The sequence below is a fragment of the Prionailurus viverrinus genome, chromosome F1, assembly GCF_022837055.1.
Source record: "Prionailurus viverrinus isolate Anna chromosome F1, UM_Priviv_1.0, whole genome shotgun sequence".
NCBI lineage: Eukaryota > Metazoa > Chordata > Mammalia > Carnivora > Felidae > Prionailurus > Prionailurus viverrinus.
In genome coordinates, this window is record NC_062577.1 from 1,900,519 (window position 1) to 1,922,921 (window position 22,403).

Consider the following 22,403-nt stretch of genomic DNA (forward strand, 5'->3'; position numbering starts at 1 on the left):
GAACATAATGGTTTCTATTTTTCCTGCCCCATTCTCTTTCTTCTGTTTTTGGGATACCCATTACACATGCATTGAAATACCTGACTTTTTCTAATAGTTGAGTGTTCTTTTTATCTTTTTTCAATTATTTTTCTCTCTGTTCTGCAGATTTGATATTTTGTTGATCTAGTTTACTGATTATTTCTTCTCTCATATCAGCTCCGCCATCGAGTCCCTCTAGTGGACTTTTCATTTCAACTCTACAATTTATAGTTGGCCCTTTTTCACATTTTTTTTTCCATCAAAACTTCCTCCCACTGCTTTGTTTTTGTTTTTGTTTTACTATTTTCCCTTAATTCTTTGAATATAATTTCATTCCTTGGAAATATTTGTCATAGTTGCTTTAATGATTTTTCTTTCTAAATCTAGCATCTGAGCCCACCTGGAGTCTGTTTCTTTTGACAGCTGTGTTCCTAAGTATGGTTCCCTGTCTTTTACATGCACAAGTTTTCTTTTGCTGCTGTCACAAATTATTACTAGCTCAGTGGCTTATAACAACCCGAATTTATTATCTTACAGTTCTGTTGGTCAGAAGCCAGACCCGGGTCTCACTGGGCTAAAATCAAGAGGTCACCAGGGCTGTGCTCCTTCCTGGGGTTTTATGGGAAAACCTGTTTCCTTACCTTGTCTGGCTTTTGGAGGCTGCTCACATTCCTGGATTCATGGTTTCCTTTCTGAATCTTCAAAGCCAACAACGTACCAACTCTTTGACCCTGCTTTTGCCATCACATCCTTCTCTGCCTACAGCTGGGAACGGGTCTCCTCTTTTACACATTTGTGAGATGAGACTGGACCCACCTGGATAACCTCGGCTATTCTCCCCTCGCAAATTTTTTATAACCTTAATCACATGTGCAAAGTTTGCTTTGCTGTGGAAGGTAACACATTCACGAGCTGTGGAGATTAGATAGTAGCTTTCTCTGGGGGCCATTTTGCTTCCTACCACAGCCAGTCTGGAAAAATGTTTTCACTGAAAATCGAACATTTAAGATGACGCATTCAGCATTCCGTTTTATTGTCCTGAAGGCTGGTGGTGGTGGTTTTGTCGTGCAATGTTTTATAACTTGCCTGGACAGAAACTGTGGAGCGGGCAGTAGACCTTGTTCATGGTCTTGGCTCAGTTTTTTGTTTTTTCTTCCTAGCTCCCTAGAGGTCTCCTCTGTGACCACATAGTCTAGCGTCAGCCAGTGATGTGGACACAGGTGTTGCTCAAACACCTTTAACTTAAAAGGGTCCCCGCTCCTCTGTGTGTGGGCAAGTGTATGCATTCAAAGATATATCTGGTCCTTGTCTCCCTTGGCTGCTACTTTTTGCCAGGCTTTCTTGCATGTCCCTTAGGTGTGTGCAGTTTCCCAGCTATAGATGATGTGGAGAGCACGTGTCTGTTCTTCTGGGTGCATCATGGGTGTGGGGAGGATGGTGGGTGGGCATAACCCCAGGCAAGCAGGCCTTAGATTCTTTTCTAACCCTAAGCTCTAGCTGTATTTTTTTTTTCTTAAGAATGAACAATTTCTCAATTTGTTGTCTCCCTTTGGTCAATTTCTCATACCCTGAGTTGTTTTTTGTTTTTTGGGTTTTGTTGGCAATTGTGTCCAGTTTTATAATGGTTTTTTTGCAGAGAAGACTCTCTGATGACTTCATATCATCATTACCAAAGTTTACGTGCATACGGTTGTTTTAGAATAAATTGAGCTTAAGCAGGTATAGTCCTTAGATCAGGGCCTGATAAGTAGCAAGGGCTCTAACTGGATTTGTTAAAATCATCTTATTGTCATTAGTGACAAAGACAACTAGACAGTCACATTTCCAGTACATCCATTATATCCATTATAATGGTATTATATATATTCATTATAGAGGGTTTTTTTTTTTTTTTTTTTTGGTCTGAGATCCTCTCTCTAGCCTCTTAACTTCTAGAAAATCCTTTACTGTAGACAAGATGTCAGCAAGCTTTTTCTATAAAAGGCTAGGTGGTAAGTATTTGAGGCTTTGCAAGCAAAACAGTCAACTACTCAGTTCTGCTGATGCGTCACGAAAGCAGCCATGAACGGCACATGAAGGAACGGGTGTGGCTGCGTGCCAATAGAACTGGGAAAAGATAGCATAGGTGGGGTCTGGCCTTGGCACCAGAGTTTGCCAATCCCCACTATAGACTCAATTTTCTCACGATTCTGTATCTAAGCAGTGTCAGCTTTTATGCCCTAACAGACTTTTTTTCTATTTTTTTTTAATTAACCAGACAAGAGAACGTCTCTGCTTCCCAGCATCACACTCCACCTCCCAACACCTGTGCTGCGGGAGCTTGAGCCTTCTTCTGGGCCTTGGGCTCTTGAGTGCTTGGCATCAGTATCAGCTCTTTTCAACAAAAGTATCAGTCATGTTTCTGGAATTCACATCCACAACACTCATGGTGTTGTTAGATACAGACACGCGGGGTTAGAGACACGGACACACAACTTAGAATATGATCAGTGGCAAACTGTATTTCATCTATTCAACACTAGATTATGCAGCTTTTTTATGAGGTTTTAATTTTTCTAAGTACCATTTTTCCCTCCAGACAAGGGTAAGACACGTACATCTTTTAAACCACAGTGCTCCATTCTTTTTTAAAAAATTTATTTATTTATTTTGAGAGAGAGCTTGCACATGTGAGCAGAGGAGGGATAGTGAGAGAGGGGGAGAGACAGAGACTCCCAAGCAGGCCCCTGCCCAAGGCAGAGCCAGATGCGGGGCTCGAACCCACAAACTGTGAGATCATGACCTGAGCTAAAGTCGGCTGAGCCACCCAGGCGCCCCCAAGACTTTTGATTGTTAAATATATCATACATTCCAAAGGTTATATAAATCATGCATGAACCGTTTAAAGAGTTATAAGTAGGCATGTAACCACTGTGTGTTCTTCTTGGATATAGAAGGACTTCAGAGCACTTGAATCCTGTTTACTACTGAGATGTATGCCCTGATTATTGTATATTTTTGTTACCATGTTTTCAGCTCCCACACAATTACTGTTTCATTTGTCGGTATTCCAAGGTTTGCCCACATTAGACATTCTTTTTGTTCTTCATTCCTACTTGCACTTTAGACCTTTCATCTTGGCTCACTTTTCTTCTTTTTGCTTTTTACTTCTTTCTTCACTTTTACTTTTCCAGAAGTATATCCTTTAGAAACTCCTTTTAAGATCTGGTGACAGTCTCAGTTTTTCTTTTTCCAAAAATGTCTCTATTTCATCTTCCTTTTGTTTTGTTAAGACTTTATTTTTTTTAGTGTTTATTTTTGAGAGGGCGGGGAGGGACAGAGAGAGAGGGAGACACAGAATCTGAAGCAAGCTCCAGACTCTGAGCTGTCATCACAGAGCCTGACATGGGGCTCGAACTCACGAACCGTGAGATCATGACCTTAGCCAAAGTCGGATGCTTAACTGACTGAGCCACCCAAGTGCCCCGAGACTTTATTTTTATAGCAGTTTTAGGTTCACAGCAAAATTGAGTGGAAGGTACAGAGATTTCCCATATATTCCCTACCCCTACATTTGCACAGCCTCCTGAATTATGGACATTTCCCACCAGAGTGGTTCATTTGTTACAACACTGACACAGCATTGTCACCCAAAGTCCATACTTTACATTAGGGTTCACCCTTGGTGGCATACATTTTATGAATATGGACAAATGTATAATGACATGTATCCATCACGATGGTATGACAGAGTATTTTCACTGCTCTAAAAAGCCTCTGTTCTCCACCTGTTTGTCCCTCTCCAACTCCCTAACCCTGGAAGTCACCGATTTTTTTTTTTAATTGTCTCCATAGTTTTGCCTTTTCCAGAATGTCCTACCATTGAAATGTAGCCTTTTCAGATTGGTTTCTTTCCGTTAGTAATACGCATTTAAAGTTGTCCATGTCTTTTCAGAAAGTAACAGAGGTCATTTGTTTTCAGTACCAGATAATAGTCCCTTATCTGGATGGACCACTGTTTATTTATCCATTCATCTACTGACGGACACCTTGCTTGCTTCTGCGTTTTGGCAGTGATGAATAAAGCTGCTGTAAGTTTATGTATGTGTTTGTGTGCACATAAGTTTTCCACCACTTTGAGTAAATACCAAGGAGCCTGATTCCTAGATCCTATGGTTGAGTTTCTTTAGTATGTTTAGTTTTAGAAGAAACCACCACACTGTCTTCCAGAGTGGCTGCACCATGTTGCATTCCCACCAGCAGTGAAGGAGAGTTCCTGTTGCTCCACATCCTTGCCAGCATTTGGTGGTGTCAGTGTTCCAGATTTGGGCCCTTCTAAAATGTGTGCAGTGGTATCTCCCTGTTGTTTTAGTTTGCATTTCCCTGCTGACGTAACGAAAGCATCTTTTCATGTGCTTAGTTGCCATCTGTATCTCTTTTTCAGTAAGGGGTCTGTTCAGGTCTTTGGCCCATTTTTGTAGTTTTTGTTGTTGAATTTTAAGAGTTCTTTGAATTTTTTTTTAACATTTATTTTTGAGACAGAGAGAGACAGAGCATGAACGGGGGAGGGTCAGAGAGAGAGGGAGACACAGAATCTGAAACAGGCTCCAGGCTCTGAGCTGTCAGCACAGAGCCCGACGCGGGGCTCGAACTCGCGGACCGCGAGATCATGACCTGAGCTGAAGTCAGACGCTCAACCGACTGAGCCACCCAGGCGCCCCAAGAGTTCTTTGTATATTTAGGATAATAGTCCTTTATCAGACGTGTCTTTTGTAAATATTTTCTCTTAGTCTGTGGCTTACCTATCCATTTTCTTGACAGTGTGTTTGCAGAGCACAAGTTTTCAGTTTTCCAGATTATCAGTTAATTCTTTCCTGGATCATGTCTTCAGTGTTGTATCTGAAAAGATATCACAAGCCTAAGATTATCTAGGTTGTCCCTGGGCTTATCTTCTAGCAGTTTCACGGCTTGGATTTTCCATCCATCCATCCATCCATCCATCCATCCGTTCGTTCATTCTTGTTTGTTTGTTTATCTATTGAGAGAGAGAGCGTGCATGCAAATGAGCAGGTGAGGAGCAGAGAGAAAGGGAGAGAGAGAAGGTCCCAAGGAGGCTCCTCACTCTGTGCTGAGTCTGATGCCGGGCTCTATCTCATGAAGCATGAGATCATGACCTGAGCCAAAATCAAAAGTCAGATGCTCCACCGGCCGAGTCACCCAGGTGCCCCTTGCATTTTACATTTAGGTCTGTGATCCGTTTTGAGTTCATTTTTGTGAAGGACATAAGACCCGTGTTTGCATTCACTTTTTGCAATGTATGTGTTCAGCTGTTTCTGCACCATTTGTTGAAAAAACCTGACTTTGTCCCACTGTGTTACCTTTTCTCCTTCGTCAAAAATCAGTGGACTGTATTCATGTGGGTCTGAGTTCCCTGTTCTGTTCCGTTGATCTGCTCTTTCTTCAGTACCACACCACCATGATTACTATAGCTTTACAGTAAGCCTTGAAGTTGGGTAGTATCGATCCTCTAGCTTTGTTCTTCTCCAGTGCTGTGGTATTCTGCGTCTTTTTGCCTCCATATAAACCTGGAATCAGTTTATTGACATCCACAGAATAACTTGCTGGGACTTTGATTGGGATCACATTGACTCTATAGAGCAAGTTGGGAAACACTGACATCTTGACAATATTGAGTCTTCTTATCAACATGGAAAACTTTTCCATTTATTTAATTATTTGATTTCATTCATCGGAGATTTGTAGCTTTCCTTTAATAGAGCTTATACATATGTCATTAGATCTGTACCTTAGTATTTTATTTTCAGTGCTAATGTCTCATTCTTTTTTAAATAACTTTATTGACATATAATTAATAGAACCATACAATTTGCCCATCAAAAGCATACAGTTCAGAATATTCAAAGATATGTGCAGCTATCACCACATTAAATTTTAGAACATTTTCATTACCTCAGAAAGTAATCCTGAACCCTTTAGCTGTACATATAGATTCATGAAAGGTATTTTTGAGGAAATACACTAGATTAGGAATTCTTTGTCCTACGCACATTGGAGATACTATTCTACTGGCTTGTGGCTTTGTGTTGCCTTACTGTGACTCTTTTGAATGTAGTCTGTCTCCTGCATTTGGCAAGAAGGGAGGATTCTCTGTTGGACCCTGCAGTGTCGGGTTGATACTATGTCCCCCGAGCTCCCCAAAGCAGGTGAAGCCAGAGGCTCTTACGTGCCATAGTTCTGCCACTCTACTTACTTCTCAGGGCTCCCACTTCACTTAGATTTTGGCCTGACAATTCTATCTTGCCAGCATTACATTACTTTTAAGAATATCTTATCTAGCATTTTACATTGTTTTCTGTGACAGAATCAGAATGGCTACTAAGCCTGCCATATTATCAGAAACAGGATCCAAACTAATGTTCATAAATTTGAACAGGATCAAACAAATCAATTTATGAAAATAAATTTTTTAAAATATTTATTTTGAAGGGGGGAGGGGCAGAGAGAGAGGGAGACAGAGAATCCCAAGCAGGCTCCGTGCTGTCCGCGCACAACCTGATGAGGGGCCTGACCCCACGAACCGTGAGACTATGACCTGAGCTGAAATTAACAGCTGGGCACTTAACTGACTGAGCCACTCTGGCACCCCTGAAAATAAGTGTTAACATTTCTGCTCCCAAGTTTTTTCCTGGGCAGTGATCTCACAGTGATGTGACCATCTATGTACTCAGATATTTGGGGGCTTAGGGTATGCATCTGGAACTTTGGAGGTGTGTTTTACTGCACATGTAAGTGTATAAATAGAGGTTATGCAGGACAAGTACAACTTTGGTAATAAACATCTTGTGGCCATTTTTTCTGAAGGGCTTGATAACTCAGTTATAGTATAATTCAATCATGCTGGCTGGCCTTTTTGAAATATTTCAAAATATTAGTAAATATTTCACACCCTACAAGAGTGTGATATGAAGTGTGCAAAGGCCAGGCAAAGGGCAGCACTGTCACCATTATGAGCACTAAAGGACATTATTCACATACAACAGAGGACCGCCCTGCCAGCCTGGAGGACTCCCGCCAGTCCAGACCACTGTGCCACATGCAGCCCCAGCTCTGGGGACAGGCCCAGGAGGGCTCCCTGCTGCTGGCCAAACCACCAAGGGCTCCAGGCTGCACGTGAGCGGGTCTGGCCAGTGGGTGAGAAATCTATGCACAGATCCAGAATTAAACAAAAATAGTTGAACACAATTTGAAAGTTACAAATAAGATATGGGCAGTGTCTTCTCGGTTCACTTTTCAAGAAGAAGACGAAAACACAAACTTTCAGGTTCAAAATTGGACACTCAACCCATCTGCAAGTAAGTATTTCCTTAGCAAAGGCAGCTCCAAGCCACTCACACGGTGGTACCTTCTCAACTACTGCGGTGCCTGCCAGGCTTTTTGGCATTGCTACATTCAGTTTGCGTTAAACACACACACACAAAACTACAGGCAAACATATAGGTGAGCCAGGTGGGTCTTTGGCTGTTGGAAAATCACTTTTTATGCTACTGGGCTTTTTTTTTTTTAAGCTTTGCAATAAAATCAGGCAATTTTTTTGACCTTGTTTGCCTCAACGTGGATGTAACAGGGCATTCCAAGTAATTCTCATACATTCGCTAGCCCGACACTTAATGATACTAGCCTGTGTTTGTACGTAGTTGTGAACATTTCCAAGTGTTCTCCCGTCTCTTGTCTCAGTACCAGGTTAATTGTGATGTGAAGTGGTCACTCAACCAAAACTACTTGGAAGAAGCAAGATCTTAAACCTAATTATCATAACCCCTTCATTCGAATTTGTCCACAGTAAAACCTGTGGTCCTGAGCCTGAACTACATGAACATTTAAAATAAACAAAAAGCTCTTTTGCTCTTAACCTGAGTTAGAGATTCTAACAATAGGACATATACTATAAATAGGTCGCGTACAAAGAAATATATAAATTTTTAAACTTCCAAGAGTAAGAAAGTCTTGCCCTTTTGGGTGGAAGACTTATTTAGAACTAGAAATACATTGTTTGCATAAGGAAGTGATTCTGCTTACTCATTTGTGTGATGAAATAAACCCAAGAAAAATCAAATGGCAATGAGACAAAATCTCACTATGATGTTAAAAAATGCTGTTGTGTGGTGGAATTGTGAGGGGCACATGAGTTTTGTTTTCTCAGACTCAGGTGGTAGGTGGTAGGGGTGTGTGGCAGATGCACCTGTCAGTGGTGTGGAGCCAACGGCATGTATAATAGACAAAGTAGGAGGGGAGGGTTCAGTTGAGGTGAGAACTCAGGATCTTCCTTTTTTTGGACACAAATAAGAACTCATGGCTCTGATCTTCCTGTCACCCACAAAGCTGACCAGTAGAGGTGATGGAGAAGTAAGGATTTATCACCCTGTTGGGGAACGGCACTTACCCAGACTACCTGTGTAATTAGTTAAGGTCAGGGTGAGAAATAGTTCTCGTTCTGAAGTGATTTCTTGGACAGTATGGTCTGTCTTTTCTTTCTTTGGTTTTGTTTCCCAATGTTTTGATCTCTTTTTAAAAAAAAAACAAGGACTAAGAACAACACAAAAGTGTTATATCACAAATGAAGCTACCCCACCACAGAAGCATAACTCTCATACAGCATCTGGTTTAACGTAAGCAGACCCCGAGGAACATCACACACTTTCCTTCTTCTCTGCCTCTTCACGCTTCCTTGTTCCGGCTCCCCGTGAGTTTCCACGTCATTTCTATTTAAGGCTTAGAATTCATGAAAAGTCTGAACTCTTTTGACACTTGAGGCAGTTACCTACTAGAATCCATAATTCCTGAAAATGAAAAATTAAAACCCAGTGTCCTGTTTTTTTATCATGAAAATTGTCAAACATACCCCAAAATAGAACAATATAATGAACCTTCTTCTATCCATCATCCAGATTCAATAATTAGCAAAATTTTGCAACCCTTATTTCTCAGCCCCCTCCTTTTTGTTGAATTATTTTATTCTATTTTGCAGTGTTTAGCATTTCTGAATCTGTTCCTTGCTGTCTTTTGTTACTTTTGGAAATTTTCGACCATTATGTCTTCATATCTTCTGCCCCAATCCTTTCTTCTCTGATTTGAAATCCCAGTTAACATGTGAGACCCGTGCCCTTTAGTTTCCATTTTATTGCCTCTCTGTGTTTTGCAACGGATATATTCTTTTGACCTGCCTTCCAGTTTACTAATTCTTTCTTTGGCTGTGACATATCTGATGTTAAGCTATTGAGTTCTTGACTCCAGTTTTCTATTTTTCAGTTCCAGAAATTTCATTAAGGATTTTCCTTTTTTCTGATTTTCTGGTAAAGTTCTTTTTGATTATTTATGTTCTCAAACATACTTTGTACATTTATTTTAAAGTCTATGAGAACCTAAATATTTGAGTACCTATAGGTCTGTGTTTCATTGTGTGTTCTCAAACGTACTTTGTACATTTACTTTAAAGGCAATGTATGAGAACCTAAATATTTGAGTACCTATAGGTCTGTGCTTCATTGTCAGTGTTTTTTTTCTCTTGGTTTTCAGATGGCTCTTCTCTTTTTGTATGCCTGGTTATAATTTTACTGACTGCAGGACACTGTCAAAAAAAAATTGGGACTATTTTAGGTTCAGGATGACATCTTACTTCAAAGGGAATTCACTTTTGCTTCTGGAAGTCTGTAGGAACAGATCACCTTAATCCAATCAGGGTTCAAACTGGTTCAGTCTTTGTGAGGGCTGGCCTGTTTCTGGCTTAGCAGTATTCTTAGATTGTTGCACCCTGAGCCCCGATTTCTGTGTGTCTATATCCCTGAGACTGCCTGAACCTCTGCTCGGCTGTGGAGCTTGTTTTGCCTCTGGTTCCAATTCAGTGGAGGGAAAAGTAGCAACAAATACAAGGATCACCTTCTTGAGCCTCTGTTCTTTTTGCCATTTTACTCTTCCAGATCCCCCTGCCTCAGTGGGTGATACCTTCAAGCAATTTTTTTTTTATAATTTTTGTCTAACTTTTCTTGTTTTTAGCAAGGACTTTGGTCTGAAATGAGCTCATCCACCATTGCTGAAAGGAGACATTCTGCTGAAGAAATTTAAATCAAATCTTGGACATTATATCACATCATCCACTCATACTTTAGTTTGCATCTTGGAAAAACATGGACATTTTCTTACATGCCATTTCTTACAGTGTCATTTCATGTTCAGATTTCCTAGATTTTCTCAAATTTTTTTTTTTTTTTTTTTTTTTACTTATTTTGAGAGAGAGGGAGAGTGGGGAAGAGGGGCAGAGAGAGAGAGAGAAAAAATCCCAAGTGGACTCTGTACTATCAGTGTGGAGCCCAACGTGGAGCTTGAACTCACGAACCCTGAGACCATGACCGAAATCAAGAGTCAGACGCTTAACCTACTAAGCCACCTAGGAGCCCCAGAGACGGTTTTTTAAATAGTAATTTTGTTTGAGTTCAGATGCACAAGGTCTATATATTACATTTGGTTGTTGTATCTGTTGAGTATCTTTTAATCTAGAGTGTTCTCCTTCCCTGCCATCTTTTTCTTTTCAGGCCGTAGACCTGCTGCAATTCTGGGTCGAGGTCCTATAGAATTTCCCATATCTCAGATGTAGCTGGTTGCTTTTATTTGATCCTCTATCACTTGTTTTTCCTGTGAAATGGAATCTAACTGTATGGGCTTGATGAAATTCGGGGCTGGTTGGTTGGTGGGTTGGTTGGTTTTGGCAAGGATGCTTTTGTAGGTAGTGCAGAATGATTCCTGTTGCATGGCATCAGATAGCATGCAGCGTCTGGTTTTTACACTTTAATGATGCTGATGTTGATCAGTGGGTTCTGACGGTGACAGTGTCATCCATCCATTGTAAAATTCTCCATCCTTCCTTGTCCTCCTGGTTTCATCTAGCGATATGTTTTTCCTGCATCAGTTAGTTTACCAGGAGTTGCAAACTAATGATTTTTCTTATTCCACCACCATTTCACATTTATCAGCCCAAAATCATACACTAGAGCTATTTGATTACTCTGAAATATAGTTAAGCTCTTCTTTTAAATCCGGTAATGTCTTTTGCATCCGTTCTAAAACAAAAAAAAAAAAAAATCATCCTGAGCAGTAAATCTTTTCTCCTGCTTTCGACGCCAGAACTGCTACCTGTCGTGGAACAGCATAGTTGATAATCACATCACGTAGGAAAACCTCGGTGAGACCAGGAACACAGGTCCTGCCCCCAGGTCTTCTCTGCAGCCTTTTAACTCGAGACCTTTCAGTTTCCTGACTCTCGGCCTCTGCGCAAAATATGGCAGCAAAACCTTGGTGCTCGTGGGTGTGAGTGAAGCTGGTTCGCGTGCTGCCGCGGTTGTCTGCTCGTTTAAACACGTTCCTGCCTATGCACCCACTCTCCACGGAAACCCCAAAGGCGGTTTTTACGTTCTGGGCCCAGCAGCCTGGAGCGTGTGATCGCTAGCGTGCACTTCGGAAGAGGGCATTCCTAAGGCCGGACAAGTAGAATGCGTGTGGATTCTGTTACCGTGGATACACTTTGTGTTTCCCCCGCGGCATTTCTGTTATGTCGCGGTCTGCCGCAGCCCTGCCCACCCGGCGAGCCCCCAAGCCCTGCTGCGCCAGCCGTGCCAGAGCTTTCTTTTCTGTCCCCCTCACGTGGTCCCACCTCAGGTCCGGCTGCCTCTAGTGTCTCTCGTCCAGTTTTGTTTTCCCTCCTGGTGAAATACTCCTGGCCCCGCTGGGTCGTGCCCAGCTGGCGACAAGCTGAAGGCCGAACTTCCTGGCTTTGCGTTTCTGTCTCTGCACAGCCTGGCCGGACCGGTGCGCTCACTGGCCCTTTGTATTTGGCATCTCCCGGGCTGCCCGTGTCTCCCCATGCCCCGTGTGCCTGTCCCGGGAGCCTGTCACCCCTTCCCATCTGGACCAGCTCAAGCCGCACCCTGGTCACCGAGGGCCCCGCCGCTTCTGGAATCCCGTGTCTGTGCCAAGGCAGCTCTCATACTCCTGTGTCATGACTTTGTTGGCCTTATTTCTGCAACTGGCCAGTGTCCCCACCAGGGCAGGGACTGCCCTTGGATGTGGCACAGAATGTGGCATCTCACGGGCACCCCGTTCTTCCCTCTCCCGCTCAGACTCCTGCTTTGGCCCCCACGCTGCCACGTGAAAGTCCCCTCATAGTCCCGTTCTCCTCATCTTCTCCAGATGAAACTTTGCTTTGTTTTTTAATACCTTTAAGCAACCAGAGCAGGTACCTGTCGTGGCGTAATTATGGACCACTTTCCCTACCATCACGGAACCAAAGGTTTCTTTCCTTCTCCTGACAGACATGACAGACATCCACTTAGTGGAATGATTTTTAGTCTAAAATTACTTTTTGGCTTCTGAATTTAATTAGTCCACATTCACAGCAATAAAATAAAATCCCAAGTCCAGGTGTGTTTTTGAGGAAAGTGTCCAGGGCAGTCACCTTCTGATAATGGTGTCCTGTGCATAAGCCTTTTGTCTGGGGATCTTAAAATCTTTTCCACACAAGTAGATACTGATGTTCCTTTTGTAGGGGGTGAGAGGTGAAGTGGTTGATGTCCGGGCGTCCTCAAGAGGTAAAGAAAAATCCAAGACCCAGGTGTCTCCTTTGTTTTTCTCCTTCCCTCCCTTCGCGGTTCTTTAAATGAAGCATGGCTGGCCTTTTGTTGATTTAAATACCTCTCTCTCAGGTACTGCTTTATGCTTTTTTAAGAGCATGAATGAGAGGAGTTTGTGTTACATTTAATGTGGGGAAGAGTTGAGGTTCAGGGAGGAGGGATGGTTTGTAGACATGTGCACACCTATCAGAGAGTATCTGTGTCTCCTGGTAAATGTAGCTCATCTCCGTTACACAGTAGAGCTTAAACATGGGTTCCATGAGTTCACAAGCAAAAAGTGGTTACATAGTGCTTGGCACAGGGAAAGCCCTATGTGAGTCATGGCCCTCAGGGCAGAATCCATGGTCTCTGGACAAGCAGCATTGGGAGTGCGCCCTCGCTTCTGCTAAGGGTCAGAATGTGCTTCCTTTCTCCGGACCCAGCCAAGCTTGCCCAAATCCTTGGGAGCCGGTTTACATCCTGTCTCCTTCCTCTGGGAAACCTTCCTGGTCCAACCAACCGTCATCCACCAGTCTCTCTTCATTAACTACTGTATTATTCTCTCAATTCAATTCAGCCACCTTGAGCTGAGCATTACCATGTACTAAATCCCAGCACTAAATCTCGCCCTCTCCTGTGATATTTTGTAACTGTGGTAGGAATCTTTGTCTGGTGGGATTATTGGGCCTTGGTGAAACAGCTCAGACCTGTACAGCCCCCATCTCCAGGAACAGGCCTGTACATACAGCAGGGGTTCAGTAGAGTCTAAGGATAGAGGATATCGGGGGGGGGGGGATGCGGCGTGCAGAAATGGTGAGCACGTTTTTTTTTTCAATATATGAAATTTACTGTCAAATTGGTTTCCGTACAACGCCCAGTGCTCATCCCAAAAGGTGCCCTCCTCAATACCCATCACCCACCCTCCCCTCCCTCCCACCCCCCATCAACCCTCAGTTTGTTCTCAGTTTTTAAGAGTCTCTTATGCTTTGGCTCTCTCCCACTCTAACCTCTTTTTTTTTCCTTCCCCTCCTCCATGGGTTTCTGTTAAGTTTCTCAGGATCTACATAAGAGTGAAAACATATGGTATCTGTCTTTCTCTGTTGGGCTTATTTCACTTAGCATAACACTCTCCAGTTCCATCCACGTTATATAAAGGGCCATATTTCATTCTTTCTCATTGCCACGTAGTACTCCATTGTGTATATAAACCACAATTTCTTTATCCATTCATCAGTTGATGGACATTTAGGCTCTTTCCATAATTTAGCTATTGTTGAGAGGAGCACGTTTTATTGATACAATAAACTGTTGAATCATACTGACCTAGTACGAGGTCTGGAACGTAGCCCTGAGGCTCCATTCTTCAGTCTGCCACACACCCTCTTCTTTTATGCGGCAAAGAGGTCAGTGTGTATGGAGGTCCCCTGGCAGGACACTGTGGCAAACTCAGATGGGGCCCCGCGATCCAGCTCTGTCATCCAGTGAGGTGATAAATACACAGGTCCCACACGAGAGATGGGCCATGATGAACCTTGCAACTGGGATTCCAAGGGCTTTGCAGGGAAAAGGAGGGCACGGGAGCATCTCTGTGGGGAGCCGTGAACGTTCGTTGATTCGTTGACTCAGCGTGAACCAAGCGGCCATCTTCTGCTCCAATGTTCCAGGTGCTGCAGCGTCCTGAGAGGTGGACTGTGAGATCGCACCTGGTCTCTCCACCCCCCACCCCTGCCCGGCTGGAAACGCACAGGTGCCACCTTGTGTCTCTTCTGCAGTGTTTATTCGACATTCCAGCCCCGTCATCCCGGGAGTCTGTTCCCCCAGCCCCACACCCTCCACCTGCCCGCACAGCTGACTTTCTCGGTGGCCCCAGTGTGTCCAGCCAGGGTCGGCCGCCCTCTCCTGGGCTCCTGATGGCATGCTGGCTGCAAAGGTGAGAGCTACTCACGCCGTGTGCCCTTCTCTTTCTTCCAGGATCTTCTTCCCAGGAAGCCACCCAGTCAGAGGCGTGCAGGTCATGAAGGTCGGCAAGCTGCAGCTGCACCAGGGCATGTTCCCGCAGGCCATGAAGAACCTGAGGCTGGTGAGTGTGCACGCGGAGAGGGAGGCCTGGTGGTGCGGCACGCTGGGCCACTTGTCGAGTGCACATAGGCACGTGCCCGTACGTGTTTCACAGCCGGCTCCGAAAACACGTGATTTGTGCTGCTCGCCCCTTTTCGTGTAGAAATGTGCCTACCGTGGCTGATTCAGACTCCCCACAGAAAATCAGCCCCCAGAAATCAGGACAGTTTAACAGTCGGCTTTTGCCAACTGGTGCAAACTGGCCTTCAGAGGACCCCTGCACTCGGGCCGCACCCTTCTCCACGCCTCCCCACCCAATCCCCACAGGACACTGTCTGTCAGCCCCTGTCAGGCTGGCCTCTGGACCACCTGTCTGCAGTCCACCTTTGCAGCCTGTACCCCCTCCAGCTGCCCCTGCCTCTCCATACGGCCAGCGTTCACTGGGCCACCCGGGGTTGCCCAGGACACCTTGAACCGGTCACACTTAGGTCTTTACCAAGACAGTTCCTGTGCCTCAAATGCTCCCCCACTCCCCCGACCACTCCCTGAGCTGGCCCAGCTGCAACCTGGTTTTCCCCATGTGCTCCTCTCCGCATGCCGACCCTGCCAGCAGAGTGTTCACCCCACGGTACAGGCACACCTCGGACGCACGGCGGGCCTGCTTCCAAACCACCACAGTAAAGCCAATATTGCAATAAAGAGGGTCCGGTGGACTGTTATCCAGTGTATATAAAAGTTATGTTTACATGATACTATAGTGTATGAGGAATACAACAGCATTATGTCTAAATATATACACATACCTTAATTAAAAAATACTTATTGCTAAAAACTGCTAACCATCTGAGCTTCCAGTGAGTTGTGATTTGCCTGCTGCTGGAGGGTCCTGCCTCCCTGTTGGTGGCTGCTGACTGGTCAGGGTGGTGGGGCTGAAGGTTGGGGTTGGGGCAGTTTCTGAAAATAAGACAAGTTCGCCTCATCGCTGGACTCTTGCTTTCATGAGCGAATTCTCTGGAACACGCGACGCAGCCTGATCGCATCTGACCCCTGGCAGAACTTCTTTCGGGACTGGAGTCCTGCCTCAGACCCTGCCGCTGCCTTATCGGCTCAGCTGATGTCCTGTTCCAAATCCTCCGTTGTCATTTCACCGGTCTTCCCAGCGTCTTCACCGGGAGGACCTTCCACCTCCAGAAACCATGTGCGCATCCGATCAGGTTTGACGAGGAGATGGCAGCCCTTCGGTCCCGTCTGCAGCCCCCACTTCTGACCCCGGTTCCCTTGCTGTTTCCACCACAGCTGCAGGGGCTCCCTCCCCTGACGTCTTGAAGGGGCATCTTGAGGGCTGGAACCAACTTCTTCCAAACCCCTGTGAATGCTGGTACTTTGATTTCTTCCCACAGATCACAAATGTTCCTAGTGGCATCTAGAATAGATGAAATAGAAAGGTGAATCCTTTCCAGAAGGTGTTTGATTTACTCTGCCCAGATCCATCAGAAGAATCACTATCTGTGGCCGCTGTAGCCTAATGAAATGTATTTCTTCTGTAATAAGACTTGAAAGGAAATTCACTATTTGATCCTTGGGCTACAGAATGGATGTCGTGTTAACAGACATGAAACAGCACTAATCTCATTGTCCGTCTCCATCAGCGCTCTTGGGTGCCCAGGTACATTGTCAATGAGCAGTCATGTTTTGAAAGGAATCTTTTTTTTTCTAAGTAGTAGGTCAGAATTTCAAGTCACCCAGCTGCATTAGCCCCTCACAAGAGAGTCAGCCTGTCCTTTGAGGCTTTGAAGCCAGGCACAGATTCCTCTCCAGCCATGAAAGTCCTAGATGGTGTCTTCCAATGCAAGGCTGTTCTGTCTACACTGAGACCTGTTGTTGAGTGTAGCCCCCTCATCAATTCTCTCAGCTAGACCTTCTGGAGAACTTGCTGCAGCATCTCCATCGGACTTGCTTCCTCACCTTGTACTTTTACGGAGACGGCTTCTTCCCTTAAACCTCGTGACCCAGCCTCTGCCAGCTCAGACTTCTCTTCTGAGGCTTCCTCCCCTCTCTGAGCCTTCACAGACTTGAAGGTAACCAGGGCCCTGCTCTGGGTCAGGCTGTGGCTTAAGGGAGTGTCGTGGCTGTTGGCTCTTCCGTCCGGACCACGGACGCTTCGTCCACGTCGGCGGTACGGCTGTTTCGCTGTCTTGCCATTCGTGTGTTCCCTGGAGTAGCAGTTGTAATTTCCTTCAAGAACTTTCCCTTTGCATCCACAGCTTGGCTCGCTGCACGAGGCCTGGCTTTCTATCAGCTTCAACGTGCCTTCCTCACTCAGCTTCACCATTTCTAGCTTTTAAGGTGAGAGATGTATAACTCTTCCATTCACCTGAACACACAGAGGCCACTGTAGGACTATTAATCAGTATATTCAATATAATATGGCCTAATTCCCTGTCTCAGGGAACAGGGAGGCTGGGGTGGGGGCAGCCAGTTGGTGGAGCAGAGCACACAATATTTATTATATACGTATTTATTATATGTGTCTTATATGGGCATGGTTTGTGGGGCCCCAAACCAATTACACAATGGTGACATCAAAGATGTCTGATCACAGATCACATACCAAATGCAATAGTAATGGAAAAGTTGAAATACTGTGAGAATTACCAAAATGTGACACGGAGGCAGGAAGTGAGCAAATGCTCTCGGAAGACGGGCACCCACAGACTTGCTTCACAGCATGGCCACAGACCCTCAGTTAAAAAAACACCACCACGGCACCCGAGAGGCACAGTAAAGCACTAAAATGAGGAATCCTGTAAACAGAATACCTGATGCCCAGGTGACCGTGAGGTCTTTGCAGTTACCTCTGTAACCAGTTCAGGGCAGACAAGGTACTTGGAACTTAGGAGGGATTCCCTGTTGGAGAAGGGGGGGTGGAGGGAGAGAGGTCAGCACGATGGTGGCAGTAAGTGCCGAGAAAGTACATGGGAGAACTGGGTCTGTGTTGGAAGACAGGAAAGGGTGAGGTTTATTTTCACCCTCTTGATGAGGCTCCTGTGCCGCTGGCTCTCTGGTCCTGGCCTTTCCACCCCAGCAGAGAGCTCCTCTCCCCCAAACCATGGCTTCCGAACAGTCCATTGAGCGTCTGACGTCAGCTCAGGTCATGATCTCGCGGTTGGGTTCATGAGTTCAAGCCCCACCTTGGGCTCTGTGCCGTCAGCCCGTCAGTGCAGAGCCCAGTTCCAATCCTCTGCCCCTCCCCACTTACACTCTTCCAAAAATAAATATTTAAAAAGAAAGAAAAAGAAGAGAAACAAAGGAGTCATGGCACGGAGGCATGCAGGAGCCTGTCTAGAGTCATACTGACGTGGAGCCCACTCTAGGTTCTTCAACTAGGAGATTGATGGAATTCTTGTATGAATCTGAGTAAGGCCCAGCGTTGTCCTTCCAATTTAGGGGAGGGGGCAAACGTGTAAACAAACAGGTCACTAAGTCCAGGCTGGAGTCCAAGGCTCTCTTTTCTCCTACGCTGGCCCAGTGAAATAGATGGGACTCTCTAGTAAGACCCCGTGTGCAGAAACCCCTTCTGATCTGCGAGCCCCCGATGCCAGCCCCAGGGACAGTTTGGAGCGCTTCATTCATCAAGTGAGGCTTGATGTTGCCTGTGTGTGCAGAACTCTGGAAGGGTTAGGACCTCTGATACCCTCGGCTGCAGACACAGGAGCCCAAGCAGACATTTACATGTCGATTTCCGGGGTCACATGGGCTGGGTGGCTGCTGTGGCCATCCCCACCCATCTCACACTTTCTGCCCTTCTGTATCCCTCAGGCCCCCATTCCATACTGCCTTCCTCACGTTCTCACGATGTTAACCTCACCTCCAGAAGCTTCCTCTGTTAACGGTCTTATTTCACATCTCCTTCCCCTGGTACCCAAGGTGAACCCCTGCAAGGACCCTGAGAGCTACGAATGAGATTCTCGGAGCAGGATCAGCAAGTCTGCCCCGAGGCCTGCGTTACACCATGGCCTGACCCCAGACTTCCCGTTTGGCTCTGGAAATCACTGAGCGTCTCACCAGGTTTTATCGTCAGCCAGAATGCAGATAGACGTGTGCCTGGCAGTGTAGCCTGGTCGAGAGCGCTCAGCTTTCGAGGGAGGAGGTTCACGTGGCAGTCCCATGCCTTGACGCGAGTCTCTTAATCGCTCCGAATCTAGCTTTCTTAGTTTTAAAACGGGGATAATAGCTACCCCACAGAGTGGTTCTGAGAAGTAAATGAGGTAGTACATGAGACTGTTCTGCCAAGTCCCAAGTATTTTGAGACGATCAAGGATGTTTATGGTTATAGGAACCCTCGTGCCGATCGTTCCCGCCGCTATTCCTGCCGTCCCTTCAGCACTGATGTTTGTAGCTTGGGATAATACGCCATTTCCATTGCTGACAATTATGTCATGTAACTGCTCCCCAGCATTCCACAGGGACATGTTCTGTTTCCCCAAGTTGCGTAGGATTCCACGAGGGGCCCCGACTTTACCTTGTGTTTCTCCTGGTGCTGCCTAACATAGACACACATGCCCCAGTCACAGCAAGTTCTGTTCAACACGTACTTGAATGAATAGATTTTTTAAATGAACTGAGATCTTTAAAAGTCCCACCCTGGTCCTGTCCCTTTAGCTAGTGTGCATATGTAGTGTGTCTATGGCTAGTGGACCAGATCTTGTCTGGACCTTTCCTGACCACCTACTGGCAGAGTGAGGGTCTGATCACCCAATCCCAGTGTGTGGCAAGGGTTTTCCCACACCAGCTGAGTGTCCTAAGTTCAGTTCAATTCTGACACCATCTACCCAGAGACAACACTGGATCCCACAGGTTAGGGGCTCAGCCCCACAGGGCCACCCTCTACTGCAGATGCTGAGGGCACGCCAGGTTGTCACCTGAGCTTCTGACTGACCAGCTATACACACTGGAGACTCCAAGGACCCCCTCTCCTTAGGTTCAACTGATCTGCTAGGGTGGCTCACGGAACTCAGAGGAACAGTTTGCTCGCCAGTATATTGTAGAATGCTATAAATCAGGATAAACCGGACAGAAGAGAGGCATAGGGCAGGGTCTGGGGAAACGGCCCAGAGCTTCTGTGCTCTCAGAGCTCACCACTCTCCCCAAATCTCCACGTGTTCACCAATGCGGAAGCTCTTCAAACCCCATCCTTTATAGCGGTTTTTACAGAGACTTCATTACCTAGGTATGATTGATTAAATCGCTGGCTGTTGGCAAGTGATTCAGCCTCCAACCTCTCCCTTCTCCTAAAGGTCAGTCACGCGCTTGGTCCTCCTGGCAACCAGCCCCCATCCTTAGGCGCTTTCTGAAAGTCACCTTGTTAACATGAGACCCCTTTATTGCTTTCAGCACTTAGGAAATTCCAAAGGGTTTTAGAATCTCTGTGAGAAGCTAGGATATTAGCTATCTATCAAATTACCTATCTATCCATGTCTCCGTATTACAAAGTACCGGATCACACAGGCCACATGTCCATTTCTTTGCCAGCTCATAGGACCTGGGGGTCTAGGAACAGGAGTGGGCCAGTTTCATCCTGCAGAAAGCCTCCTTTCCTGAGTTTTCTCCTGGCTCAGGGAACCCAGAGAGGGGAAAGGGAAGCTCTCTGCCTTCCGAAGCTGATGTTCTCTTTAGGCTAGCACCCCTACATATTCTTTCTCAGAGACTCTGGAAACAATAGAACGAAAGGGCTTGAAACCCTTTTGGGTTTCAAAGGCCGACTCTGGAGCAGAAATGAGTGCCGCTTCAGAAACAGAAATTTGCTACAGATTCCATTAGGCCAGCCTCCTCCAGGAGAGGGATCCCCTTAGCCCAACACAGATTTGGTTTAGGCTTTCATCACCGGGCCCTGCTGAAATCCTTGTGACTGCTGCCGCAGGAGAGTCCTGGGGTCCCCTCGCGGTGCTGCTCTCCTGCTTTCTCCTGTCTCTAATCTGTTTCCATTCCCTTCCACTTACTCCTTGGAAGGATTTTGTTAGCATCTAACTTGACTTCTCGGAGCTCCCCTGCAGCCGCCCTCGGCTGGGCTGTCCTTCAGTGAGCCTGTTTCTGTCAGTAACCTCGCTCTCCGAGCTGCTGATCCCCCTACCCTGGGCTAGACTAACCGCTTTGTTAGTGCCCTGTTGGCTGCAAGCAGGCTGGAAGAAAACAGACTTCTTCCCCCTCAGTAATCATTTGTTATTTAGATGTAATTTTTTTACATTACACCATATTGTTTCCCTTCTCATTTCATTCTGTTGAAGCATCTTACGTTTTGAGGATCCCTTTGGCACGGGCCACGAGCCCCGGACCCCCCTGTCTACCCCACACAGCTATGAGCTATTCAGGCACAGCCAGAGAAAGCTGAATGCACCTCCCACTCCCGCCTACACCCCAAATGTGAGCCCCGACGCGGCTGATTCGGAGCTCGCGGTTCTCTTGCTCCTGTTCCTTAACCTGCTAACCTCTTTGCTCACGTTATTTATGAATCTCGTAAGAACCACTGACTTGCTAGAGAAAAACCTACATACACACATCCTGTACACACATCCTGTACACTGGGCGCAATGTGATGGGATTCCAGAGCTTCTTATCAGGCACACATTTCTTTTCCCTCTGATTTTTTTCGTTTATTCATCCTGACAGGGAAGGAGGGAGGGAGAATCCCAAGCAGGATGTGGGGCTCGAACTCATAAACAGGGAGATCACGACCTGAGCCAAAGTCAAGAGCCGGACGCTTAACCCATTGAGCCACCCAGGAGCCCCTCCCTCTGATTTTAAATCCATATTTAAATCATGCTTGGGGAAGTCATTTATTGGATTCCCTCAGGCTCCTGGTAGAGAGTATATGAGATCCTTGATAAGCTTAATATATTTGTATTAAAAATTAATAAGAAAGCTATTGTTTGCAACTTTAAATCATAATTTGATCCAACCTATTTAATATAGGACCACAATTTTAAAATTACTCAAAAAAAAAAAAAAAAAAAAAGACGTGATGAGATTTAAATCAGTCCTGGGCCCCTGCCTTTATTCTGGAATGAACCACGCATGTCCTGTGACAGACAATCAGTGCTGCCATTTCTTGTGTGACATTTAGAGTCCATACATGGCCCAGCAGCCCCCCTTGGAGGCTCCAAACGAGTCCTCTGTGGAAGATGATGTGGAGGCTCTTTTTAAATGCTACTATTATAAAAATAAAATTTAATGGAAAGAGATAAGCTTTTCCCAGCGCAAGCCGGCTCCAATTTTATATTTCCTTAATCTGTTTTATATACTGCTGCAGGAAATTAAACTAAAATTGTCCTTTCTGTCTGATGTGCGCATGTGTGGGAGGGGCTGAGGGGACACACGGAGCTACAGGAAACGGCTGCTCCGGTCTGTCAGGGATTTACTGTAACTTTATTTGGGAGGGCAAAGCCCCACTCACCCACTGGGCTGAAGGTTTGCGGCCCCCGTAGAGATCTGGGCCCACAGCCACACGGTGCTCCTGTCTTACGTCAATGAGGGCTGACGCCCAAGACGAGGACCAGATCTCTTCTATCACCAGGTCTGAGTCCCCACTCACTCCCTGTCCACCCAGAGTGACCGGTCCTTCACACAAATACAGAGGGCGGGCTCTGACATACTTTGCACATACTGAATGCT

At 45.8% G+C, this 22,403-nt stretch overlaps 1 protein-coding gene across 8 annotated transcripts in view; it reads left to right on the forward strand.

Annotated features, from left to right (window-relative positions):
* SMYD3 (SET and MYND domain containing 3) overlaps positions 1 to 22,403 on the forward strand; it is a 706,268-nt gene that overhangs the window by 679,689 nt on the left and 4,176 nt on the right. For all 8 annotated transcript variants that reach the window (XM_047841253.1, XM_047841252.1, XM_047841254.1 and 5 more), the window contains one exon: positions 14,649 to 14,757. In XM_047841253.1, the coding sequence (XP_047697209.1) occupies positions 14,649 to 14,757 (109 nt within the window). The remainder of the gene's footprint in view (positions 1 to 14,648; positions 14,758 to 22,403) is intronic.